The sequence below is a fragment of the Hylobates moloch genome, unplaced genomic scaffold, assembly GCF_009828535.3.
Source record: "Hylobates moloch isolate HMO894 unplaced genomic scaffold, HMol_V3 SCAFFOLD_22, whole genome shotgun sequence".
NCBI classification, from domain to species: Eukaryota; Metazoa; Chordata; class Mammalia; order Primates; family Hylobatidae; genus Hylobates; species Hylobates moloch.
The window spans coordinates 22,526,160-22,553,361 of NW_026652297.1; the positions used below are offsets into that span (position 1 = coordinate 22,526,160).

At 34.5% G+C, this 27,202-nt stretch overlaps 1 protein-coding gene across 11 annotated transcripts in view; it reads right to left on the minus strand.

Annotated features, from left to right (window-relative positions):
* The window catches only part of TBC1D5 (TBC1 domain family member 5), a 590,707-nt gene that overhangs the window by 251,883 nt on the left and 311,622 nt on the right, over positions 1-27,202 (minus strand). For all 11 annotated transcript variants that reach the window (XM_032143402.2, XM_058433544.1, XM_058433546.1 and 8 more), the window contains one exon: positions 16,922-16,991. In XM_032143402.2, coding sequence (XP_031999293.1) covers positions 16,922-16,991 — 70 coding nt within the window. The remainder of the gene's footprint in view (positions 1-16,921; positions 16,992-27,202) is intronic.

The following is a 27,202-nucleotide window of genomic DNA, read 5'->3' on the forward strand; positions in this document are numbered from 1 at the left end:
GATGGGGAAAAATAACAAGAAAACTAGAATTAGAAGTGGAACCTGAAGATGTGACTTAACTGCTATAATTTCATAATAAAACTTAAATTAGGAGTTGCTTCTTATGAATCAACAAAGAAAGTAGTTTCTTGAGATGGGATCTACTGCTGGTGAAGATGCTGTGAATATTTTTAAAATGATATCAAAGAATTTAGAATATTTAATAAACTAAGTGAGAAAGCAGCTGTATGGTTTGAGAAGCAATATTCAAAGATGATTGAAACAAGTTCTACTCTGGGTAAGATGCTGCCAAACAGAATCTCATGTTACAGAGAAATCTTTATTGAAAAGAAGAGTGAATCTATGTGGCATATTTCACTGTTGTCTTTTTTTTAAGGAATTGCGACAGTTACCCCCAACCTTCAGCAACCACCACCCTAACAAGTGGGAAGCCATCAACCACAAGGCAAGACCCTCTACCAGCAAAAAGATCTGCTGAAGGCTCAGATGATCCTTGGCATTTGTTTTTTTTGCAATAAGGTATTTTTAATTAAGGTATATATATTTTTTAGATACATGCTATTGCATACTTAATGGATGACAGTATAGTGTAATCATAACTTTTACATGTACTAGAAAACAAAAAAAATCATGTGACTCACTTTATTGCAACAGTTGCTTTATTGCAGTTGTTTGGAACTGAATCCGCAATATCTCTGGGGTATGTATACACGTCTCAAAAACCATCAATATATTTAAATAGCTTGTAGTCTGTGAACAACAAGCACAGATCTCAAATGTGCAACGTTTTGAACCCAGAAGGAATCATAATTTGAGACACCATGCAGTTCTGTGGACTGAAAACACAAAGTATTCCAGATAAGAGAGGGAAGTATGAAGCAATGACTCCTCCAGTCTTTTCCAAAATCAGCTCCTATTCACAAGTGCTAAGAAATTGTAAAAGTACAGGCACAGCTGGTGGCTAGATTCATTGCCATCTTGTCAAGTTAAGCAGGCTTTTAAGGTCAAGTTACATACTACTTATGTAATGAAGGATAATTATTTGTTAGCTTAAATAAGACCCTGTACCTTGATTACGGTGTTGGTACAGGGAAAAGAAGACTGAGGCATGTGAATTGGAAACATTATCTCTGAAATTTACAATCATTTAAATTTATTCATGGGTACTTACAGTTCTAATTAAGGCATAACATCTCAAACTGATGAACAGCTCTAACAACAGAGGAGCATAAAGGCCACAAAATAATAAATTAATTGTCTTTCATTTCTATTGAATAGTGTTTCATCAATAAACTGTAACACAGAGTAAATATAAACATTTATTAATTGCCTACTATGTGCTTAGCACTCACAGGCATATTTTTTAAAACATACAAAGTTAAAAAGAGTGGACAGATGGATGTGTAAACCAATAATAAAATGATTACTGCAAAGCACTCTGGTAGTACAGAGGGGAAAGAAATGGTTTGATACTTCAAAATTAAAACTTAGGATATAAAATAACAGTAGCACCATAGCCAATAAAATACTACTGCAAAGAATTGAGCTAATCAAACATTAAACAGATTCCAGAGGGTAAACTGCTGAAAAGTTTAGCCCTTCTGGGGGAGAGGGATCAAAATGAAGGTTTTTTTACAATCACAAATATGAATGGTAGGCCTGCTCCTGAAGTTGGAGGAAGACATGATTAACAATAGAAAATATTAAGTGAAATATTTCAGTTTAATTAAAAAAAAAAAGAAAAAGTAGTTGCTAAACTTATTCTTACATAAAAAATATATATTTACAATGTGCCTGAAAAGCAAAAATCTGACAATAATGCCATCGAAATGCTTTTAAAAGACCCACTTATGATATAATATTTCAGGTAAATCACTTAGGGTATATATTTTTAACCCCTCTTTATGAATGAGGAAAGTAAGGTTCAGAAAAATTAAATAACTTGTCAAGAGAATAAAGAAATGAGAAATAGGGAAGACATCTTTCTGGAATAACATGGAAGTAACCACTAAAGGGAAACATGATTCTCCAGACACCAAGAGCAAAAATGACCTCTGGCAACAAGGCAAGATAGAAATATACCCTTGTTTTCTTCCTCAGATTTTTAGTTTTTGAATATCAAGTCCATGTATATGCAGATAACTTTTTACTAGTTGGACTGAGAAGATACATTAACAACAGTCCCTGTGAATAGTTAAGAACCTGGGTGTTTAGGTGTGTAAAACCTTAAATGGAATGGATTAGCCACCTGGACCTTGAAGATTTCCTCAACAAAGCATTAGTGCCATCTAGTGGCAATTACTCTATCTTGCAGATACTTGGTCCCTGAAAACAATCAGCATCTAAGCAAGGAAAGGTGAAGATGAGTAGGTTTCATTTCTCAGGCCAATGTTAATAGATCAGTACTGGCTGCCTTGGAAGCACCATGCTGAGAAGGACCCTGAGCTTACTCGTGTGCTCCTCAGGAAAGAACACTGTAACTTATTAAATATGTAGGCCATGAGTGATGCAATTATTTCTCAAAAAATAAAGTCAACTTCTGCAGCAGGAATTGATACCTTCCCTCTAAGAAGACCTATTTGGGTAGTTAAGCTTCCTGCAATGGCTATTTTGACATGGAAAGCAATTAGAATATGCAGTGTATAAATACAGCTGATGATTATAATGAGATTATCTATTTGTAATTATATATTTTAATATATAATTAAATAGTAGTTTCCCAAGATATGCTCATAACATTGGTGTGAAACTAGTATCTTCTAAATTTGTTAATATCTTCTAAATTTAATAGTTGAAATACCTTTATAACCTACATGATGACTAATAAATGTCTAAATTATGTGCTAATTTATGACTAGAAGGCTTCTGAATCATTGTCCCAAATGGTGATACACTATAGAAAACACTAATTTTACACTGTATAGGTTTATATGATGGTTTCTATCCCATTTTTAAGCTTAACGTGGAAAGGAAACAATGTGTTTGTGGGCTAACTTAAGAAATCCAAACGACTACAATAATAGCAAAGAGTTCAAGGCCTACATAGAGTTTAAGACTAAAGATCTCTAATCGTTGGTTAAGAGGAGCTACTTAGGCTTCTACTGACAATGAAATTGCTGAGTGGTTAAGAGAAGGGATTCTCACCTTGGGGAAAGCCAACAAGTCACAGACAGTGGAAGAAAAAAGAGAGAAGGTAGAAAGATGCTTCTAGCTCTCTGGGAGGTATAGTGATAGGGAAGTACAGCAGACGGAGCTGTCAGAGATGACCATGGAGTTTACAAGGTCAGCCAGCCAACCAGATCATTTCATTGCAATTCTGAGTAGTAAGATAATAGAACAAAGTGGCCACAGCAGGATGAAGCAGGATTTAAGCAGGATTAGATCAGGGTTAGATGGGTAGAATATCTGAAGCTGAGGTAGTAAAAGGTAAGAAAGCTGAACTTGATTCAAAAAGATTTATACAATTTCATAATCCTAAAGTGCATGCCAATATTTTTAAAAATTGCCATATTTAGTATGATCACATTTATTTTATCAAAAAGGAGCCAGTAAATTTTTGAATCTGTTTCTAATCTATATCAAAATACATTAGTGAAAGATTTCTGTCAATGCAAGGACTGTACCATAATTCCAGTATTATGTTTAAGAGTATATACTTTTAAGCCATTTTAAAGGTATGATTTTGAAAATACTATTCAAATAGAACAAGTAACACCTAACTTAAAATCAATGGAAATATGAAAAGTGTAAATTAGGTATGTCAGCATAAGACTGTAAAGTGTGGCACCAGATATGGGTAAGCTACATTAGGACTGCAGGTGCCAAGATCAACCAGATAAACACTGATGTTATCTATAATTACCTCATTTTTAGCTTAAATCACAGGTAATGAGGGAACTCACAAATCTCTAAAAGGCAATTAGAAACTGTACTGGCTTTTTTGCTTCCTGTACCACGAATTTTCTAAAACTTACTTTTATTTAAAGCTTTTTTCTCCTCTATAATGAAACATCAGGGCATATCTCTTATACATAAATATATATAAAAAAACAGAATGCACAATTACACACAAGCTTAAAATGTATTTCTTCATATGTCTAGGTGAAACATGTTATCATATGATAAGGCTCCAGTGAAATACAGGTAAAGAATAGTTCATTGCCTAGAGGTTTGTTAAAATTACGATAATGTTTTGATTCAGGTTTGAATTGAACTTTAAATTGAGAAACCTTGAGCCTTCACCTTAGTTTTCACAGGAACACAAAGAACTGAGTTAAAACAGATAGGGGCTGTCAAATATAATACTCTCCTTTTTATTATTTTATCTATTTATATATTTTTTGAGACAGAGTCTCACTCTATCGCCCTGGCTAGAGTGCAGTGGCGCTATCTCTGCTCACTGCAAGCTCTGCCTCTGGGGTTTGCACCATTCTCCTGCCTCAGCCTCCCCAGGTAGCTGGGACTACAGGCACCTACAACCACGCCCGGCTAAATTTTTTGTACTTTTAGTAGAGACGGGGTTTCACTGTGTTAGCCAGGATGGTCTCGATCTCCTGACCTCATAATCTGCCTGCCTCGGCCTCCCAAAGTGCTGGAATATTCTCTTTTTTAAAGGAAAAAACAAAACAAAAACAAACAAACAAAAAAAACACAGGCATTATTTTCTTAAAAAAACAGTGTGTAAGAGCTTCCAAATCCAGGGTCATATTAAAGTAGGTAAACTCAATAATCATACTTTAAAAAAGGAAACCAAGAAAAGCAGTATCACAAACTTTTCGATTTTATAACAAGCTTTTCATTTTTAATTGTATTAATAATTTAAATATACAATAAAGATAATTAGATTACTAATCAAAGGACTGGCATTTACAAATGAAGTGAGAAAAGGATCCTACACCAGACAATCTCTGTGAAGTTGTCTGGAGTAGGTATATTTTATATTCCATGGTTTACTCATGCTTCCTCTATAATTAATAAGGAAAAAATCCTCTCCCTGCAGACCTTTCCTACCTTCTTCCCACCCTCACCTCACCTCATTTACTTTGATATTTGCGATAACTGGCAAGGGCTTGATACCTAACATTCTATAACATGATAAAGAATTTGCCTCACAGTCTGCAAATACAAGCCAATACTGTAAAGGAAAGGCTGGTAGAATACAGAATAAATTACTTTCCAGTTATTTTAAATAGGCATTTATTTAGCAAAACCTGATGTCCTAATTAAAAGTCAATCCTATGACTTAAAGCATGTTTTCCAGTAGTGTGTTGACTAACAGGGTATTACGAAACAGAAACACATGTGCGCTTAAATACTTTCTCTAAGAAATATTAAAATCAATTATATTTTAACTGAATCCATCGTTCACTTGACAACCTCTAGATGAGCGCTAAGCAAGTAAACTTTCTGAGATGACAGAAATGTTCTACATCTGACTCCCCAATATGGTAAGCACTGACCACACATAGTCACTAAGCAGTTAAAATATGGCTAGTTGCAGCTGAAGAACTACATACTGTATTTTATTTTAATTAATTGAAATCCAAATTTAAATAGCTTCATATTGCCAGTAGTTCCCATATTGGACAGGGAAGCTTAAAATGTTAAGGATGGCAACAATTCACTCATACACATTCAATTTTTAAAGTAACAAGTATAAAGTTTCAAGGGATATAAATATACAAGTGATGCATACTCATATATAACTGGGGAAAGAAAACAAACATTAAAAGTTAAACAATACATGTGGTTAAATAAATCAACTTAATTCCATAAGAGAGGTAACGTAGTATATAATTATTCTAAATAAATGGTGCTACTAATAAGACTATTAGACATGGATATAATCTTTTTTCTTTCCCATGTCTATCTCATTGACTCTCCCCGTGGTTTCTATCACTCCCTTCCCCTGCCTCCACCCACATCCCTCTTCTCACACACATACCTGAAAGTTAGAAAGGCAAATCTTTAGTGATGCCAGTGTTATTTCTATTGGTTACCCCAAAATGGTCAATGCTGAAAAGAACTAGACCCAAGATTTGGATCACGAACCTAATATAATCATATTCAGCAACAGGCTGGCTAAACAAACCTGGATTGGATAATTTAAAATGAAGATAAATGGGCCATGGGATAAACTTTTGTTTAAAGTCAATTAAGTATTTTAAGTACTGCTCCCCTGTGGTAAGGTGAGGGGAAGGGCAAGAAGACAATAGTAGTTATTTTGGAGATTATAAGTTTATTACTGTGAACTGAACAAAATACACATGAGAAGTTTGTGTCTAGATCTATGAAAGTTGAGCTATGCTGTTCAAGAGAACTTTAAGATTTAGAGGTATTTTTTTTTAAATTGGAATGAGGTTTAAGATACAGTGTTCAACTACCCTGTTTTGGTTCTAACGGGTTGAGACACTTGGGCACGTCATCTGCATTAGTTTCCTAATCTGAAAAGGTAGCCTGGAAGAGTCTTTGAAATGCCTTGAGATTATGTCAACCAAACTCCTTCTATGTCTCTCTCAGAACATAACATCTATAATCATGGAATGAAAATTATATCCATATGTTCAGATACAAGGACATCTTTTACATTTCAAATATTCTGTCATTTGCAGGTTATTTTTTATTCCATAGCAGTTTTATTGATTTTCTTCATATTCCTAGGTACATAATACTCATTCTCAATTGTATCATTATCAACTATTTCATAATTAATTTTGTGTGATTTAAAGATTTTTAACCCTCAGTTAAAATTTTTGATCATCGATTCAAATATATCAAACATCACTGGGTGCAGTGGCTTATGCCTGTAATCCCAACACTTTGGGAGGCTGAGGCGGGTGGATCATCTGAGGTCAGGAGTTCAAGAACAGCCTGGCCAACATGGTGAAACTCCCCACTCTACTAAAAATACAAAAATTAGATGAGCACAGTGGTGCACATCTGTAATCCCAGCTACACAGGAAGATGAGGCATGAGAATCACTTGAACCCAGGAAGTGAAGGTTGCAGTGGGCTGAGATGGCCCTCTAGCCTAAGCAACAGAGTAAGACCCCATCTAATAAAAAAAAAAACAAAACCTATGATATATTGTATTTTTAAACTTTAGTACTATCAAATAGCAAGTACTATAAAATAGCAGTTCATGTAAAGTAACACTGTCACCACAATGAAATAGATACATATGTAAATACTGATGTTGTATGGGTCACATCACATTAGCTGTCTTCATAGGTAAGAGCATAATTTTGTCACTGATGACTAAGTTCAAATGGGAAAGCTGTCAAAATCAAAATGAAGTCACTTGTGTCAAACCCTAACAAAAGTACAGTTGGCCCTCCATACATGAGATTCCGCATTCATGGTTTATACCAACCACGGACTGAGACTACAGTATTCTAAGGACGCCAAACTCATGGATACAGAGGGGCTGATTTTTCCTATCCTTTCCAATTCCATAGAGCTGACTGCTGGACTTTGGTATCCATGGGGGTCCTGGAATCCATCCCCAAGAATACTGACAGATAACCATAAATAAAGACAGGTTTAGAAAGAAGAGCCCTCATGCACACACGCAGAAGAAGTATTACAAAGACTCTCTGAAGGGCTCTTATACACATACGTCTGTAACAAAAACTTTTGCCAATAACTTTCTAAACTGCAGTTTGCTACATGAGTACAAGGATAGCTAGCTGATGTACAAGAACACTTGCCAGACAAACTGTCTCCATTAATGAACTGGTGTTAGCTCCTGCAATAAGCCCCTGTAATCAAAGTTCTCTGTTTCAAAATAAATTGTGTATACTTTCCTCTCTTGTCTTTAAAAGCTTCCCCTTCCTTCAACCTCTTTGGATATGCCTATGGTTCCCAAGGCCTGCATATCCCAGATGTGCAAATCCTCTAATAAACTCAGTATCTTTGGAGAATCTCTGTGTTTTTGACAAACTGAAACTTACCCATTCTAATATACCGCAAAAGAAATCTAAAAGAATGCATTGCTGAAGAGTGGAAAATGAAGATCATCTTTGTACATGTTGCTCACCTCCCTGAAACTCCTGCCCCAGCTAGAACACCTGGCAAACAGATTTTCCTCCTAACACCCACCATCCCAACCATTTGGTCTTCCCCTGGTTCTGTTTTTTGTTTTGTTTTTATTTTTGTCTTGAGACAGGGTCTTGCTCTGTCACCAAGGCTGGAGTGCAGTGGCATGATCACAGCTCACTGCAGCCTCAACCTCCCAGGCTCAAGTGATTGTCCCACCTGAGCCTTTTGAGTAGGTGGGACTAGAGGCATGTGCCACCATGCCTGGCTAACATTTTTTTAATATTGATTTATTTATTTGCCTGTTTGTAGAGATGAGGTCTTGCTTTTTGCCCAGGCTGGTCTTCAACTCCTCAGCTCAAGTGATCCTCCCGCCTCAGCCTGTTGGGATTACTGGTGTAAGCCCCTGCACCTGGCCTTCCCCTAGTTCTTGATAAATGCCTCCATTATCATACCAGTCATCCTCTATGTTAGTCGCTTCCATGTTTGTCTCCCTGCTAGATCATGAGTGCCCCAAGGGCAGGGTCTGTGTTTAATTCCTCTTTGGGTCTTGAAGGTTTAGCACACTGGTTTGTCTACAATGGGAGTATAACAAAGATATACATAATGATGGAATATAAGTTAGCTCCCTTGAACAAAAAAAAAATAAAGATATAGACAAACGTCGAAAAAGCACTTGTGAAAAAGCTCTGGATTAAAAATAAAATGGGGAAATACAATTATTAACCACTACAACTTTGCGTCAAAAGACAACACAATCTGATATAAAAAATAGACAAATGTTAAATATTGACTCCTAAATATCCTGTAGAAATTTCTCCCTTAAATCATTTATTTGAGTCAAATTGTCCATGAAATACACAATCAGAAATTAAGTATATAGAGCTACTATATAATACTTAATTATTGGGACTATAAAGCAGACCAATGCATCAATAAGCAAGATATTGGTGAATTTTTTAAAAAAAATTAACTCTCCACTTATGAACCTTAATTCTATGCATTATTTTCTCAAATTTTTAACTCTATTTTTGAACCCTAATTCTATGCATTATTTTCTCATACTTTAGTATTATTAAGCAAATATTTAATTGACTTTGTATATTTCACCACCATATCCAAACTATATATTACAAACAGTGATCCATAGGACTGACAGCAAGGCATTTCAACTGGGAACACCAGCAGGAAACAGAAGTGTGTTCAGGGGAAAGGACTCTCAGTGTTGATTGACTCAGAGCAGCTTATCCTCACATTTCAAATGTATGCCTGTCTTTTCAAAGATAAACATTTACACAGCCTTGGATGATCAGGCTTTCAGCTCACTATGTAAATAAACAAACATGAAAAAAAATTTCCCCTAAAGCCTGGCAACAGATAACAAAAAGGGCTTGACGGGGTTTCTAAAGGAAAATAACTCAAACTGTAACATGTATGCTCAAGCCAGTGTGGGTTGATAATTAGGGCTGTAAATGCAAACAAATCAGTTGATTTTTCAAAATAGAGGGTAACATTTTTTCAAAGCCCTAAGTAATCAATAAATTAGTTCAGAGATTGTATATTATAAAGAAGCACAGATACTATCATAAAAATAATGTTACTTCGAGAAGATGTATTCATCATTCAAATGTGATTTTTCTTTACTCAAAAGAGCCTCCACTGTGGAGATAAGAACAAAAGGTAATATTATGACTCTGATTTCTAAAAAATGAAAAGGCTATACATTTTGTGCTCTCTGAAGTGATCATTTAACTGTAAAGGTCGTGATGCTTCTTGAACAAATATAAGAACAAACAAGACGCAAGAAAATATGATGAGATTAAATATAAAAAGCGATTATATAAAAGTTCCTCTTACATAATCTATAGATAACTATAGATACATCTGATTCTTTAAATACTCATTTATTGCCACTTTAGAACTAGAAAAAAATTTTTTTAACTTTCCTGAGGCAAGGGCAAATTTGTCAGGTAGTAGAGTTAATTACAACTTAAAATAAATTTTAGCAAAGAGAGAGGGAAGAAAAGGTGAAAAAACTAACAGTAGTTACCTACTACGTTTTGATGACAAGGGCCAGGTACTTTACACATTTTACAGGTATGCTCTCTACAACTCAATGATACAGATGTTAACATTTCATTTTTATAGATGAGGTAATTAAGAATCAGAGAGGTTAATTACTTTGCCTAAGGTTACAGTAGTAGAGCTAAGATCTAGACTTTAGTTTGTCTTATTTCTGTGCATTTTTTCCAAATCGATTCCCTAAATCATGTATTTATTCTTAAGAACATCTTAACATTATACAGATCCTCAACAACATACAGGCAATACAACAAAATCAGAAAAGCAAGGCGCATGGAATCAGGAAAGGAGCACTAATTCTAGGCCTTCCTTCCTCCTCTTCTACTTATTAAGCTATGAAACCCTGGAAAAATAATTAAAATGGCAAGGCCTTAGAAACTTAAGAGGACTGAGTGGTGGGGAAGAGGGATGGTAGATTCAGGTTGGTCTCTATCATCTTTCATATAACTTCTAGCAAATTGATTGAGCCAATATTCTGTTTTTGTTTTTTGGTTTTGGGGATTTTTTTGTTTTGTTGTTGTTGTTTTCAGTTTTTTTTTTATCACCCAGGCAGCGGCACAGTGGTGCAATCTTGGCTCGCTGCAACCTCCGCCTCCCAGGTTCAAGTGATTCTAGTGCCTCAGACTCCCGAGTAGCTGGGATTACAGGCGTACACCACCACACTGGCTAATTTTGTGGGGTTTTTGTGTATTTTCAGTAGAGACGGGGTTTTGCCATGTTGGCCAGGCTGGTCTTGAACAACTGACCTGAAGTGATCCACCCACCTCAGCCTCCAAAAGCGCTGAGATTACTGGGGTGAGCCACTGAGCCTGCTCTCGTCCAATGAGCCAATATTCTTAAAAATAACATGATTAACAAAATTATATCACTCTAAGAGTGTGACTAGAACCCAGATTTCTGAATTTTAAATCTTGCTGCCAAAGTAGGCTTTTGCCCTATTATCTCCTTTCTAATATACTAAATCACTGTTTCATTGTTCTTTCTATGAGATATATAAATTCTTTTACATACAAATGTAAAAGGTACTATACTAAAAATAAATGTAAATGATGAAAAGATATTTCCCGCATCCTCCAAAATTATTGATTATATGCAAATAAGATACATACAAATCTTTGTGCTAAAACTTGAAGCCTAATTTTTCAAATTTACTGATTATTGATTATATGCAAATAAGATACATACAAAATTACTGATTATATACAAATAAGATACATACAAATCTTTGTGCCAAAACTTGAATCCTAATTTTTCAAATTTACTCAATGATTCAAGAAAATTCAAATTAATGTACTTTTTCTTAGGCAGGAAAAGACAACTTTTAGATTTAAAAGGCTATACCGACTTTAATTTTTTAAAAACTTTTTACCAACTTGAACAGCCTTTGACTTGGTGAGCTATATATAGTACATACTATATTGAGAAAGGGAGGCTACTTTGGAAGCTCCGACAAATATCAAGACATTAGAACACCATTGCTTTAGAGCCAAGTGCCTTTTTTTGTCTCTCCTTAAAAGGAATAAAACCCAACAACAACAACAAAACTATATACATATATAAAGTTCCCTTTATTTCTTCAATAAAAGCTCTTTTCAAATATGAAACACAGTATTTTGTTAGAGAAAAAAACAAGGCAAAAGTATGAATGTTTCATTTTAAAAAAAACATAAGTTTATAAGTATTCCAGTCTATAAATTTTTTAACTCTCAAGTCACTCCACTAGCCCAGGTGTAGGATTTATTAACTAAAAACATACATAGAAGTATCTATGTATCTTTTTAGCATTCAAGTAACTTTTGTTTTTTAATTCAACACCAAAGCTCTTAACTAAATTATTATAATCTTCAGTTTATTGGCTACGACTTCTGACTGAGCATCATTGGTGTTTATAATTTTGAACTGTGTCTCTGGAAGTCAGCATTGCATTTACAAATGATTATTTTTAAAGTATCTAATTGTCAAGATGAAAAAGAGTGTACATTTTTCTTAAGAGTGCAGCTTTGGAAAATATAAATAATGTCATGTGAAATTAAGTTAAAAAAATACTGAGAGTAAACTAGATGATTTACTACAGTTTATATAGAATCTCGAAAATTAGGGTTAAATATAATGTACAAATTTAATTTGAAATAATCTACAATGATTTATATTCTATCCTCTGCCATTTACACAAAACTAAGATGAGGTACAAAAATTAAGCAATATTTTGTTTCCCTGAGAATGCCAAATAACTGGTCTGAGTTTTCTCTAACTAAATTGACTATTAAGTCAAGTTTACCACAAATTTTTGGCTATAGAAACACAAAAAGCTTATGAATAAATGAGCCAACAAATAAGTTATTTTCTATATTGGGAATTATGACATTATACTTTAAAAATCTGAAAAAAAAAGCATTACATTGGCTCAAAAATGATACAGATTTCCTGTCAACTTTTGAGGAAAGTTATAATTTGATCGAAAAGATATTTAGAAACATAGGGTAATAAAACAAAAGTTTTTAAATGTTCACCTTCAATTTATTTCATAGGTCACTGTTATACCATCTAATAAGATAATTAAAAACATGCAAGCAGCTGGTACTACAGCTAAACAGATTAATGTAATAGTCTGTAGTCATATGTGCTGGCAAGGGGCTTGCCTCTTTTGGCGAGGAGAAGGTCAGCTGCCCTTGGGAAGAGGAGGAGAGGAGTGGCCTGCGCTACAGTCACTAAGTTAAATATCTTCAGCAAACTGATAATCAGGAAATGATCTTCCTTCTTTCATACCCATTCATGTTCTTCTCTCAGTTTTAATGGTTAAATAAGGAACACAGAAAGCTCATATAATTTGGCAGACAACATTAACGTTGCTCTTTAAAAAGTACAAGATATATTTCACAAAACCAACAATGTCTTCTCAAGTCTTATAAACTTTCCATTTTAACGCATCATCTGCAAATTAGTTCAGAGATATACAATCAAATTTTAACCAAATTTTCCAAAACAATATCTGGACTATTACTCAAGCATCATATAATTATTATACTGGTGCCTTAGGAGTTAAATGCAGCTGTACTCTATCTGAATCCATGAAGCAAGATCAAAAGAAGATATAAATCCAAAGTAAACATCCCAGGCTATTAAAAAAAAAAAGTCTATGAGTATTAGGCACATAAAGCTATATAGCTAGGGTCCATTCATTTTAAATTTTAAAATTGATTTGTCAAAGTTCCAGATATCTTCTCTGAATTTATAGTAAAACATCTTCCTTTCATCTACTAGGTTTTCAAATTTGTTATTCAAAGGTAACCTGAAATATGTGTCAGAGATTGAGAATTTCAAATCTCAGGTTAAGCTTGTTCTTAAGCACTCTTTCTGGTAACAGACAAAACATTTATTTTCTTGTAAAACATATTTTTTCTCTTCCTTTTGGTATATTAGATCACTGTAACAATTTCTATAATACCAAAAGGTTAGTGATGATGACAATGATGATGATGACATTGTATGGAACAAAAAAGTAACAAATATTTATTCAGCATTTACCATATGTCATTATTCGATTAAACTCCTCATATCAACTGTATTTTATCATCTCCACTTCAAAAGTGAAGAAACTGAGGCTAAGACTCATCAAAAGTATTCAAACTATTTGGAATCAGGATCTGAACCAGTACACTATGTTTAAACATTGTTTTTAAAAAACAGACCAGGTGCAGTGGCTCACGCCTGTAATCCCAACACTTTGGGAAGCTGAGGCAGGCAGACTTCTTGAGCCCAGGAGTTTGAGACCACCCTGGGCAACACGGTGAAACCCCATCTCTACAAAAAAACACAAAAATTACCCAGGTGTGGTGGCACACGCCTGTAGTCCCAGCTACTCAGGAGGCTGAGAGGTGGGAGGATTGCTTGAGGCCAGGTGGTTGAGGCTGCAGTGAGCCAAGATAGTGCCACTGTACTCCAGCCTGGGTGACAGAGTGAGACACTGTCTCAAAAAACAAACAAACAAAATCCCCAGAGACTATGCCCTCTTGAAACTAACAATCTAATACCATAATAATACAAACAGTGGAAAGAATATAAATTTCAGTGTCCAATTCAAGACTGAAATCAAAAGTTAATAAAATCTCAACATATGTTAGAGAAGGGTACATGTGTCTGATGGCGAATACAGGAAACAAAGTTACCGATTTACATGAAAGTGATCACAAAAGAATTAATTCTATGACTTCCCATTTAGATTTTCAAAGGCCTTTCTTTTATACGTTTTAACCCGAGTCTTTAAAACAGTTGTGGGAAGGAAACAGGTTAGGCATTATAATGCCCATTTGATAGATAAGAAACTAAAGTAAATCTTAACCCTAGACACAAGTATATATAAAGTATGAGTATGTTGGTGATAGGTTTAAGGCCTGCGTTGTCTAATTGTGAAGAAAAGCTAGGATTTCCGAGGTGGTTTAAATAATACAAAGGTAGAATTGTCATGCAAAAGGACATCTGAGGGTTGCAACATTTACATTTTTCTAATAACCTATTTCTAGTTAGTTTAAAGAGCTGTAATGGCAACAAAAAATAATTTTCATTTTCAAAAGTAAATTTTACTGAAAATTCTATTGCCATTTTAATGTGATTCTGCAACAATTCCTAGATTTTGTCAGTTAACCTTAATATGAAGCTATACCACAGAGCTGTGCTTCTATGAATTCTACACTTAACCCAAGTGTCAAATCCACAAGTAAGCTCATTGTATTATAAGAGCTACTGCCTACTGAGTAGAAAAATATTCATTTCACACCTTAAATACTATAACAGTATTTAACAACAGCACTGGCCTGCCAACTATTAAAAGTACATTTTTACATACTGTATTACTTGAGCTTTTTATCTTCTCTTTTTAATTACAACAATAAATTAATATTCTAACATTACAACATTGATTTTTAATCAATGCTTGTCATTTTTAATCAATGACAGGCATTGATTAAAAATATTTAGTTAACAACATTAGTATTTATTGTGCAAAGCTACACTAGGAGTTACTTTTCAGAATACAATTATCATTTAATACTAAGATACTTTATTCAAGAACAAAAAAACCCACAAGATAATACTATACCTTCACATGAAAACATTTCTCTTAACTTTATATTATATCCACTATTTACTATAATTAGCTAAAATACAAATGTAATTGTAAAATATAATTCACCAACAAAATTTATACATATAATGGGATTTTCCTTCCTTTGAAATACATTTTTTGTCTTGTTTATGTTTAACTGTATTTATACCTAATAAATTACCATCATAGATTTCATATATTACCATATTAAGATTCCTCTGTTACATGTCAAATCCTAATATTTATTTAACTATCTTTCATATTTACTTTATTGGTTATTGTTACAATCAGCTGTGACACACTCAAATAGGGGATTCTACCTATTGTTTAATATGCCAAATACAAGCTTTATATTATACTTCAGGACTCAGAAAGCATTTGGACAATTCCAATATTTATAAGGTAGGATGGATATAGTGAAAATTTAACAACAACATATGAGCTTTACTGCTGTAATAATACCCTTCTAGAACACTATAGAACATAAGCCTTTTGTAGTATCTGTGACACTTGAACAACTGATTATTTATACAGACCCCAACTGGTATAAAATAAATTATTTTATTTTATAAATTAATTACCATCTCATTTCTGAAATTCACAAACAAATTGTAAAAACTGTTTCATTTACTACATTTTTGTCAAGTGCCTCCTGTATAAAAGGCCGAACTCTAGATGTTAAAAGCCCGCCTGAAATCTGAAGAAATGACACAGTTCCAATTAAGAATATGTAACATGTATACAAATAAAAATATAAACTAAGCATAAATTCCGTATTTATTATAGAAAAGGAGACAGTTTAATATTAAAATTAGTTTTCAAGTACACAGTGGTTCTTGCATATATTTTATAGTATTGTTACACAAGTATCAGAAGTAATTAACCATAAGGACAATGTTGACCAATTAAATTATTTCTTCAAGAATCTGCATTGCCATCTATAATGTTAAAATGTATCATTATTGAATTTGCACTGTTTTCCTACAAGAAAATAACCAATTTCTTACACCACTTTGGTTCTGTATACAAATTTTCAACTATTACTGAAAATACTTTAATCTTTCTTACTCCTGAGTTTCCCAGATATAAGGTACAAATTTCATAAACATTTACTGAAGCAAAATTCAAGTTATGAGGAGAATATTAAGAAAGGACTAGGTAAAATACATATTTTCTTAATTAGTGTATCCTTTTAAAAATTACTAATTGAGAAGTAATAGCCCTGTTTGCTGAAGAACTTAAACAAGATATTAGCAAACAGCACTTAATTCAACCATGAACTACATTTTAAGCTCTCTTAGGCGCTCATGAGTGGTACTGTATTTTAGCACAAAAATTAAAAGGAAGCTTTAGTACTGTAGCAGATACACTGGAAAAACAAAAATAGATTACAATGAAGCTGAGTACTACATGTGCATTCATTCCAATTACCCTACTATTGGCTAACAACAGATACTGCAGTAAGTGCATTTACTCAAAATTTTAGAATATTATATTTTCTGTATCTTATTAATTGCAGAAAATAACATAACACAATATTATTTACATTGGTCACCTTGTTAAAACACAAGTAGTGTTTCCTTACTATTCTAGATCAAAACCCTATATAATTATATATCTTATACATTATCTTGTAATATTATAGGGGTGTGTGTGTGTGTGTGTGTGTATATATATATATATATATGTATTCATCACCTACCTATAGGAATTAAAAGTCCCTTCAGAGTCTAAAGTAGAACTTGTTCTTCTTCCATTTTTATTTGAATCTCCTGGAGAAAAAAATTACAACACTGAAATAATGGAGATAAACTGAATATTTCAGTTGAAAAACTGTGTGAAAGCTCTACGCAATATATTAGCCAAAAAGCATATATCCTCTTCCCCTTCCCCAAATTATCTTTTGTACTCAAAGCTTTTCAGGTAAAAAATTCATTTTGATACCAAAATATAAACCAATGCCAATCCTAGACTGGATAGTAACAGTACCAAAGTAACTGCTATCAGGAACAAATGAAGCACAGTACAAACATTTTCTTCTTAAGAATCACAGACAAAACTAAAATTATAAACCAGTGTTTATAAAGAAAGGAAATTTTTTGTTAATGACTAAGTCACCCAACCTGATCAGTGGTACTGTCAAAAGAGAACAGGCAGAGAGCCGACCTGGCTGATTTTCCAGGTCCTAGTTTGACACTTTCTAGGAATTTAGTAAACAGAGGTAAAATAAAAAGCCAACTTGAGAGGTAGTGATTAATTAATGAGCTTTTAATATGCCTTACTTAATATTCTTTACAAAACTTTAACTGTTAACTTTGGGTTTCAACTGTCAAACGTTCGGCAATTTAAAACATGAAAAAGGAACAACATCAAAAGGTATCTGTCTCCTATAATAATATCAAATATTTAGAAAAAAAAATTTTTACTCATAAATCTATCATATTCATAAAATCACATTTAGAACAAATTATACATATCAATTTAAAGACTGCAGAATAAAAGTAAATGTACTAAAGTTGGAAAAAATGCTTACCAGTGCCCCAGTGTTATATATTCTTATTGATTGAAATTTCATGGTTCAGTTTTTTAAAATACATACTTCAAAGTACAGCTTTTATGAAACCAAAGTATACCACTATTAAAAATGCCATTTGTTCTTCAAAACAAATTAAAAGTTTAGAATCTGATTACATTTTATATTCCTAATTTATATAATGTAACTTTCGAACATCAGGTTGTATTTGATTTTTATAATATTTACAGCTTAATATAACAATGATTTAACCCAATTTTATACTTTTAATATACTTTGAACAATTGAAGGTGCAATAGGAAATCATCACAGTGGTCGTGGATAAGTCAAACAGTAATTACAGATCTTTCACTTCAAAGATGAGATTATTTTTAATTATTGAGTATAGTATCTAAGGTAGTATACTTATATAATTATGCTACTCATTAAATGGTGACTGAATGCTGAAATGTAATTTTAATGACAGCTACCTATCTTTCTTTACACATTTTATAGCTGACAGATAGTAAAGAACACTGGTTCTTTTTTGAGAATTTGGTGAGATATGTGCAGCTGTGCCAGTGTTCAGGAGAAGTGGACTGAGCCCGCTTATTAACTTTCAACTCTACTCTTTTTTCAAAATATTGTTCCAGTTTATTTTGTTTTTTGAAAAAACAAAAAATCCTAAAATGGATTACAACACTTAAAAATGGTGACAGTTTACAGAAGAAAATAATCCAAAAACATATACATGTTTAAAATTAACCTAGCTAGGTATATGTTGCTAATTCTTTGAAAACATGGGTATGGTAATATTACTCATAAAACACCCTTCATTTTCTTTTAAATATTAATAATATTATAATAAACTAAAAAGATGTAAGGAAAATTAGTCTCTGTCTTGCTAAATGAAAATTTCCTACAACACATGTTATTTAACAGCTTGCAGACATTTCCTGTGAAACATTCCATAATCAGCATAGAATAAGTACTATATTATACATTTAAAATATGAGCTTCTTTCTCGTTAAAACTAAAGATTATGATTAAACATGAAAAATAACACCAATAGAATAGTTCTTCCTTTAAGCTGATATTTATCAGATCAAATATAAAATCCTTCAAATAATTAAGAGACTTCTGGCTTTATAAACAACCAGGTTTTATCATATTATAAAGGTTTTATTTAATTTATAACTGTTTCCAAATGAAACTATCACATTAAATGTAACTTTCAAGGTGCAAAAAAATGGTAATGGGAAAAAAAAGCAGTTTTTCTTCCTCAAAAACATACCAAATAAGGAGTACAATTGTTTCACTAACAATATTAGAGAAAAGATTTCAGAGTTGGCTATATGGGGAAAAGGCAATAAAGTTTTGAAGCGGGAAAAACGCTTTGTTCCCTCAATCCTCTAGTTGAAATTAATTATAGCAAATGTTTATGAAAACATCTGTTCCTTACAGTTATAAATTCTTAATTTTAGTATGGACGATCCCAGACTCTTATTTTGGAAGGAAACTGTCTGACTATCGAAAGGTTTACAAAAGAACAGACAGAATCTGTAATTCTGTAAAATTGTGTATACAATGTGCTACATCCTGTAGAGATTTTCCTTGGTGTGAAACATTTGGAGAGGCTTAATATTGGTAACCAGGAGAAATCAAAGACAAACAGAAAGGCTCATTTTTCATTTAAGCTATAATATGATAAAAAACGTATCTGTAACACCAGAAAACAACTTCCGCCAGTTTGGGAAATAAACAAGTGTTACTTTACTACTGAATCTAATTTGGAGGTAAGTATAATAAAATAAGTATTAATTTTATAAGGGATTAAAGTAAATGAAATGACAATACAATCATGGGAACGTATATGTAGAGTTTCCCAAAAATAACAACAGAGGGTGCAAGAGAGTTTACTATGATGTTTTTACTTGCTATTCTGATCCTTGAACTAAGCTGTCAGGTAGCCATAACTGTAACAAAGATGCATCATACACACACACACACACAAATACAGTATTAATGTAATCTTACACAAAGACTATTAAATGGTCAAACAGCACAAATATCTAAAATGTGGTTTAAGATAATAGACTTCCTTTTACTTACCTGAAAAGTAATTTAACTAATATGCAATGTTTAGAATACAGTTGTAACTTTAAAGGTATTTCAATATCTAATGTAAAGTAACCAGTAAAAGAATCTAGATGTCTTTATTGAGTAAATTTTGAATACATGCACGAATTATATAAAATAAATAACATATGTGTTACTATATATTTATAACATTGTACAACATATATCTATAAGAACAATTCATCAATTACTTGTGACCATAAGTTTGAAATTTATGTAACATTCATTTCTCATTAATTGGTATGCAACTTTCCTAATGGGTTCATAATATTCACAATTAAAATAAATTGCTGATTTGCAAAAATATGCTGATAGTTACATTGGCTTAAATTATAAGAAAATGCATAATATTGCTTAACAGTAATTTCTAACATGTGTATCTAACTTATTAAGCCAGAAAGTATAACTGTGACTTAAATTTCAAAACAGAATGAATGGAATTTCAGACTCTCTTTTAGCTTTAACTGAGGTCATATTTAGCAAAGGGCATTTTTGGTTCCATCTGTGCACTGTTGAAATCTTTCTAAAGGGAGGTTTACAATAGATTTCTGTAGTATTTTTTTATACAAAAACATCTAGTTCATGAAGAGAGAACCAGAGATTTTTAAACTAGGTTAAGTTAAAAACAGCCAGAATAACACTATAAATAATCACGCCTACTCGAATGTGTCTTCAGTTTACATGTGAAAACATCAAGTTTTAGACTATCACATCACACTAGGTATGAATTCTGAAAAGTATTACACAATAAAGAAAAGGTTTTATCTTTGAATCATTAGAGCACTGTCAACACACACAGTCTGGGTGGGGTATTTAATAGTAAGATGGGGGAAAATGACTTGGTTCAGACTAAGATGAAAACAAAGCTATGAGTTTAGTGTAAAGACCTGAAAGCCTTTGTGCCTTTTAAAGGAATACGTATATACCAATGAAATGTTTTAGTTAACTTTAAAATCCTTTAAAAAAAGATTTAAAAAATCTATGAATAAAGTATATTCATGTGTTGACACACAGTGAAGGCAAAGCAAAATGACTCAGCATTATCCATGAAGTAGCCACATCATTTGTGAAATCAGGCTAACCATTAGCCACCCCAAGCTAATTACTTATGCTAAAAATCCAGGACCACTCATTAGATCTAAGAACCAGTGCTGAAGTCAATACAGAAAAAAATTTGTCAATTTTATAATTTTCAATTTTATTATTGTTAATGTATTTACATTCCAATGATTTAATAGCCATATTTAGTTCTCTAAATAATGTCTTAAAAATCTGTATTGTAGATAATGAAAACTCAAACGTAAAATAGAAATTCATAAGAAGTCTTAAATAAAAAACATTTTCAAGTGGACATTTTAATTTGAGAAAAGGATGCTTTGTTATCAAAGGTTTCTATTAAACCTTTAATAGAATTCTTAAAAACAAAAGACAGAAAGCAGCATGACATCAGCAAGATGGCAGAGTTTGAAACTCCAAGTAGTACATGTGCTCCCACAGAAACACTGAAAAACAAAAAGTAACCTTTAGGACTTTGTAAAAGCTGTAATAAACAGTAAAAAATATTCCAAAGCAAAATGAACACTGAATCAAGAAAAAAGGCAACTTAAAAATTTTGTGGTGTTTACACTTGCCCTTGCCCCACCCCCTCCCTGGCACTGTAGCAGTCTGGAAGAGGGTAGCTACTTTCCCAGGGTGGTAGTCTGGTACTTGGTTCTCGAAGGGAAGGGGGTGCCATGTTTGCAAATTGTTGTGCATATATGTTCTACCCTGTGTAAGGGCCATCTGAAAGATGACACAAGGTGCCTTTCTCTGTTCCGGCTAATTTAGAAGAAGCAGTGGACATCAATAGAACACACAACAAGCCAAACTAAAAACCCAATATATAGTCCATTCTCACGTTGCTATAAAGCACTGCCTGAGACTGGGTAATTTAAAAAGGAAAGAAGTTTAATTGACTCACAGTTCCACATGGCTGGGAAGGCCTCAGGAAACTTACAATCACAGCAAAAGTGGAAACAAACATGCCCTACCTCATATGACGGCATGAAGGAGAAGTACAGGGCAAAACAGGGAAAAGCCCTTTATAAAACCATCAGATCTTGTGAGAACTCACTATCACAAGAACAGCAGCATGGGGGTAACCGCCCTCATGATTCAATTACCTCCAACTGGGTCTCTCCCATAACACCTGGGGATTACAGACCTACATTTCACTATGAGATCTGGGTGGGGGTGTGGCCCAACCATATCACTGTACTCCCTCCCCAATCTCATGTCTTTATAATTCAAAACAGTCATGCCTTCCCAGCAGTCCTGCAAAGTCTTAACTCATTTCAGCATTAACCCAAAAGTCCAAGTCCAAGGTCTTATCTGAGAAAAGCAAGTCCCTTCCGCTATGAGCCTGCAAAATCAAAAGGAAGTTAGCTACTTCATAGATACAATGGGCGTACAGGTATTGAGCAATACATGCACTCCAAATGACAGAAACTGACCAAAACGAAGGGGCTACAAGCCCCATGCAAGTCCAAAATCCAATAGGCAGTAATTAAACTGTAAAGTACCAAAATGATCTACTTTGACTCCATGTCTCACATCTCTGTCACACTGATACAAGAGGTAGGCTCCCACGGGCTCAGGTAGCTCTGCCTCTGTGGCTTTGCAGGGTACAGCTCCCCTCCCGGCTGCCTTCACGAAGCTGGTGTTGAGTGTCTGTGGCTTTACCAGGTGCACAATGCAAGCTGTCAGTGAATTTACCATTCTGGGGTCTGGAGAACAGTGGCCCTCTTCTCACAGCTCCACTAGGCAATGCCCCAGTGGGGACTTTGTGTGGGGACTCCAATGCCACATTTCCCTTCCGCACTGCCGTAGCAGAGGTTCTCCATGAAGGCCCTGTCCCTACAGCAGACATCTGCCTGGACATCCAGGTGTTTCCATATATCATCTGAAATCTAGGCAGAGATTCCCAAACATCAATTGTCTTCTGCACACCCACAGGCCCAACACAATGTGAAAGCTGCCAAGGCTTGGGGCTTGCACCTTCTGAAGCAACAGCCCAAGCGGTACACTGGATTCTTTTAGTTACAGCTGGAGCTGAAGAAGCTGGGATCCAGGGCACCATGTCCTGAGGTTGCATAGAACAGGGGGGCCCTGGGCCCAGCCCATAAAACCACTTTTCCCTCCTAGGCCACCAGACCTGTGATGGAAGGGGTTGTGGTGAAGGTCTCTGACATGCCCTGGAGACATTTTCCCCCATTGTCTTGGTGATTAACATTCCACTCCCCGTTACTTCTGCAAATTTCTGCAGTGGGCTTGTAATTCTCCCCAGAATTTTTTTCCCCCTACTACACTGTCATCCTGCAAATTTTCCAAACTTTTATACTCTTGCTTCCTTTTGAATGCTTCGTTGCTTAGAAATTTCTTCCACCAGATACCCTACATCATCTCTCTCAAGTTCAAAGTTTCACCGATCACTAGGGCAGGGGCAAAATGCCACCAGACTGTTTGCATAGCAAGAGTTAACTTTATTCCAGTTCCCAACAAGTTCCTCATTTCCATATGAGACAACCTCGGCCTGGACTTCATTGTCCATATCACCATCAGCATTCTGGTCAAAGCCATTCAACAAATCTCAAGTTCCAAACTTTCCCACATCTTCCTATCTTCTGAGCCCCCCAAGTCTCTAAGAAATTCCAAACTTTCCCACATTTTCCTGTCTTCTTCTGAGCCCTCAAAACTATTCCAACCTGTGGCTGTCACCCAGTTCCAAAGTCGCTTCCACATTTTTGGGTATCCTTATTAGCAGCATGCCAATCTCTGTGGTACCAATTTACTGTATTAGTACCTTATCACATTGCTATAAAGGACTACCCAAGACTGAGTAATTTATAAAGGAAAGAGGTTTAATTGACTCACAGTTCCACATGGCTGGGGAGGCCTCAGGAAACTTACAATCATGACAGAAGGGGAAGCAAATGTCCTTCACGTGGCAGCAGGATGGAGAAATGCCAAGCAAAAGGGGGGAAAGCCCCTTATAAAACCATCAGATTTTGTGAGAACTCACTTAATATCACAAGAACAGCAGCATGGGGGTAACTGCCCCCATTATTCAATTACCTCCCACCAGGTCCCTCCCATGACACATGGGGATTATGAGAACTACAATTCAAGGTGAGATTTCGGTGGGGCCACAGCCAAACCATATCACTCACAGATGCCTGCAGCAAAAGATTGCAATTGAAACATAAGATAGACCACCTAAGGCCTGGGAGCAAAAGCTGGTGAGGGTTTCTTCGGGAAATTAGGACATTCAAAAGCATCCATGTGTATTGGAGAAATGTAGAAGGCCGTGTGCGTGCCTAGAGCAATATCCATGATCAGAAAGTAACTGAGAAGACCCTAAGCTTCCACCAAAAGCGATCTCTATATGAGGACTGCAAGCTTGGCTAAATGTTAAAGAACTACTGTGGCACAGAGCCAGTCTGCAAAGACAGGAAGAGGTTTCGAATTTTTAGGGTGGGGTCTATATAAATACAAAGTGCTTTTAGCTTTTAAGAGAACAAATACTCTGTCAATGATCTCTGTTAAAACTTTAAAGTATTTCCAGAAGTAAACCTTACTGAATTGGTAAAATTAAACTGACAGATTCAGTTTAATGAAATCAGGAACTAGAGGCATTAAAGTATCATAATTAAAAGCTAAGCCTCTATCTACCATTTGTTTGTTCTCTTACTTAACCATTCAATATCTCAGATTCCTCATCTGTAAGATGGAGACAACAATAGATTCTACTGTAAAATGTAGTAAGAAAGATTAAATGATATAAATGTATGTGAAGTGCTTATAGTACAATGTAAGTCCTCAAAAAAAGTTAGCTATCATTTTTATTAACATTTTAATCAATGTATTTATAATACTGGTTGTAGTAGAGGAATAAAAGTAAAAGGCTACTAGTTCTACACAAGGAGAAATACACTTACTCGTAAATTAAGTAATTGAATATTGTGGCTTTTTTCTTCTTAGAAATTAAAAAGCATTATTTCTGAAAAACTTTATCAAAAACTTTATGAATTATATGAGGATGGTGTATAAGTCTTGTGCAGCCCTTATAATATTCTTCCTGACAAAGATCTCATCAAACATAAAATATTTAAAGAGAATGCAAGATATAGTAAATTTAAATAAAATTACAGCCTTGAAATATAAAGCCATATAATTTCATGAACTTAAGATATATAAATGTTTCTTGAAACTGATAAAAGATAAAAAACTAAAACCATGGTCAGTCTATTAATAAACTAAAACTAACATGTATGATAGTACATAGTATTACACATATAGCAATAACAGATAAAACAAGCTGTAAGAGGAATTCATTAATGATTCTGCAACTAAATGGGAAACAGGGACTAATATCAAAGATAATCACAAGTAGAATTACTGAATTTAAGTTAACATGTGCTATGGTTGAATGTGTCCATCAAAAAGCATGTGTTGGAAACAATACACAATGCAACAGCGTTAGGAGATGGGGCCTAGTGGGAGGTGTTTAGGTCAGGAGAGCTCTACACTTACGAATTAATTAATGTTGATTATAAAATAGCTTAATATTGTGAATTCAATCTCTTGCTGTCTCTCACATGCGCTCTCTTGCCCTTCTGCTTTCCATCATGGGATAATGCAACAAGAAGGCCCTCACCAGATACTGGCACCTTGATATTAGATTTCCCAGGCTCCATAACTGTGAGAAATAAAATTATTTTCTTTATGAATTACCCAGTCAGTGATATTCTGCTATGATAACACAAAACAGACTAAGATAACACATAATAAGGCACAAATCCAAGTATTTCTATTTAGTATGATTGTCCTTTTTCCAGGTACTCTATGGATATAAAGCTACCTGATGTCTCAGAAATATAACAGAGTAGGCCAGAATCAATCAAGAAAACAGAATTCTAAGGCAAAATTAATATTTCTGGGTTCTACCATCCACATCTATTACAAGAGGGGGTGGTACCAGATCATATCTGATAATCCAAATCACCTGGGAACAGGTATATAGGTAGCATGCATGTGTGTGTGTGTGGTGGGGTGGAGGGAGGGAAGAGAGACAGAGAGGGAGGTAGAGACAGAGAGAGAGAGAGAGGAAGGGAGGGAGGGAGAGATGGGAGAGAGGGGGCAGAGGAAGGAAGGGGGAAAGAAAGAAGGGGGGGAAGTGAAGGCAGAGAGAGAAAAGAGACTGAGATATTTGTGGGTGAGGCCTACAACTCTACTTTAAAGGGTTCCCTAGATTATTCTGATGATACACAGGCCTTTCCTATTCTAAAATTATAAGCTTCTACTGTACTAAAAGTGACTATCTTATTATAGAAGGCAATTTAATTTGCCCAAATTGAGGAAATTATTGGGTATCTTACATGCCCTCATTTACTAATGACTAACAATAAGGCACAAACTATGATCTCATTTTCCAGCAATAGTAATAGACTGCATTGAGCTATGCCAACTTCACACATTATCCTAATATGACCAGTACTATGTACTCTTTATTAGGGGAGGGTGCAGGCTCCAGATGTTAAGGAGAATGCTACTAATGGCCTCTGAGGTTCTACCATAGACCACGTGGATCCCAAAAGCACCTTTCTGGAAAAGAGTTGCATTGCTAATGCTGCATTTTAGACAATTACAAAACACATTTCCACTTAGTACATAAACAACAAAGCAGACTTTCAGAAGAGCTTGCTAAGAAGTAAATATGTTGATAAAGAGTATTTGAAAATATTTCTTTAAACTTGGAGAAATAGTATTAAGGCCACAAAAGATTTGATATGGTTTGGCTGTTTCCCTACTCAAGTCTCATCTTGAATTGTAGTTCCCATAATCCCCACATATCAATGGGAAGGACCAGGTGGAGATAACTGAATCATGGGGGTGGTTTTCCCCATCCTCTTCTCATGACAGTGAGTTAGTTCTCACGAGATCTGATGGTTTTATAAGGGGCTTCCCTCTTCGCTGGGCACTCACTTTCTCTCCTGCTGCCATGTGAAGAAGGACATGTTTGCTTTGCCTTCCACCATAATTTTAAGTTTCCTGAGGCCCTCCAAGCCATGCAGAACAGAGTCAATTAAACCTCTTTCCTTTATAAATTACCAGTCTTGGGTATTTCTTCATAGCAGTGTGAGCACAGACTAATACATGATTATATAATTTGTCCTTCACTACAATTTCATCTTAACAAAATACAGATACAATTTAGTTCAACTTTGGCTGAGATTTTTAGCCTTGCTACAGTCCAACAAAAGCTTAAATAAAACATACCCTCCTCAAAACAAC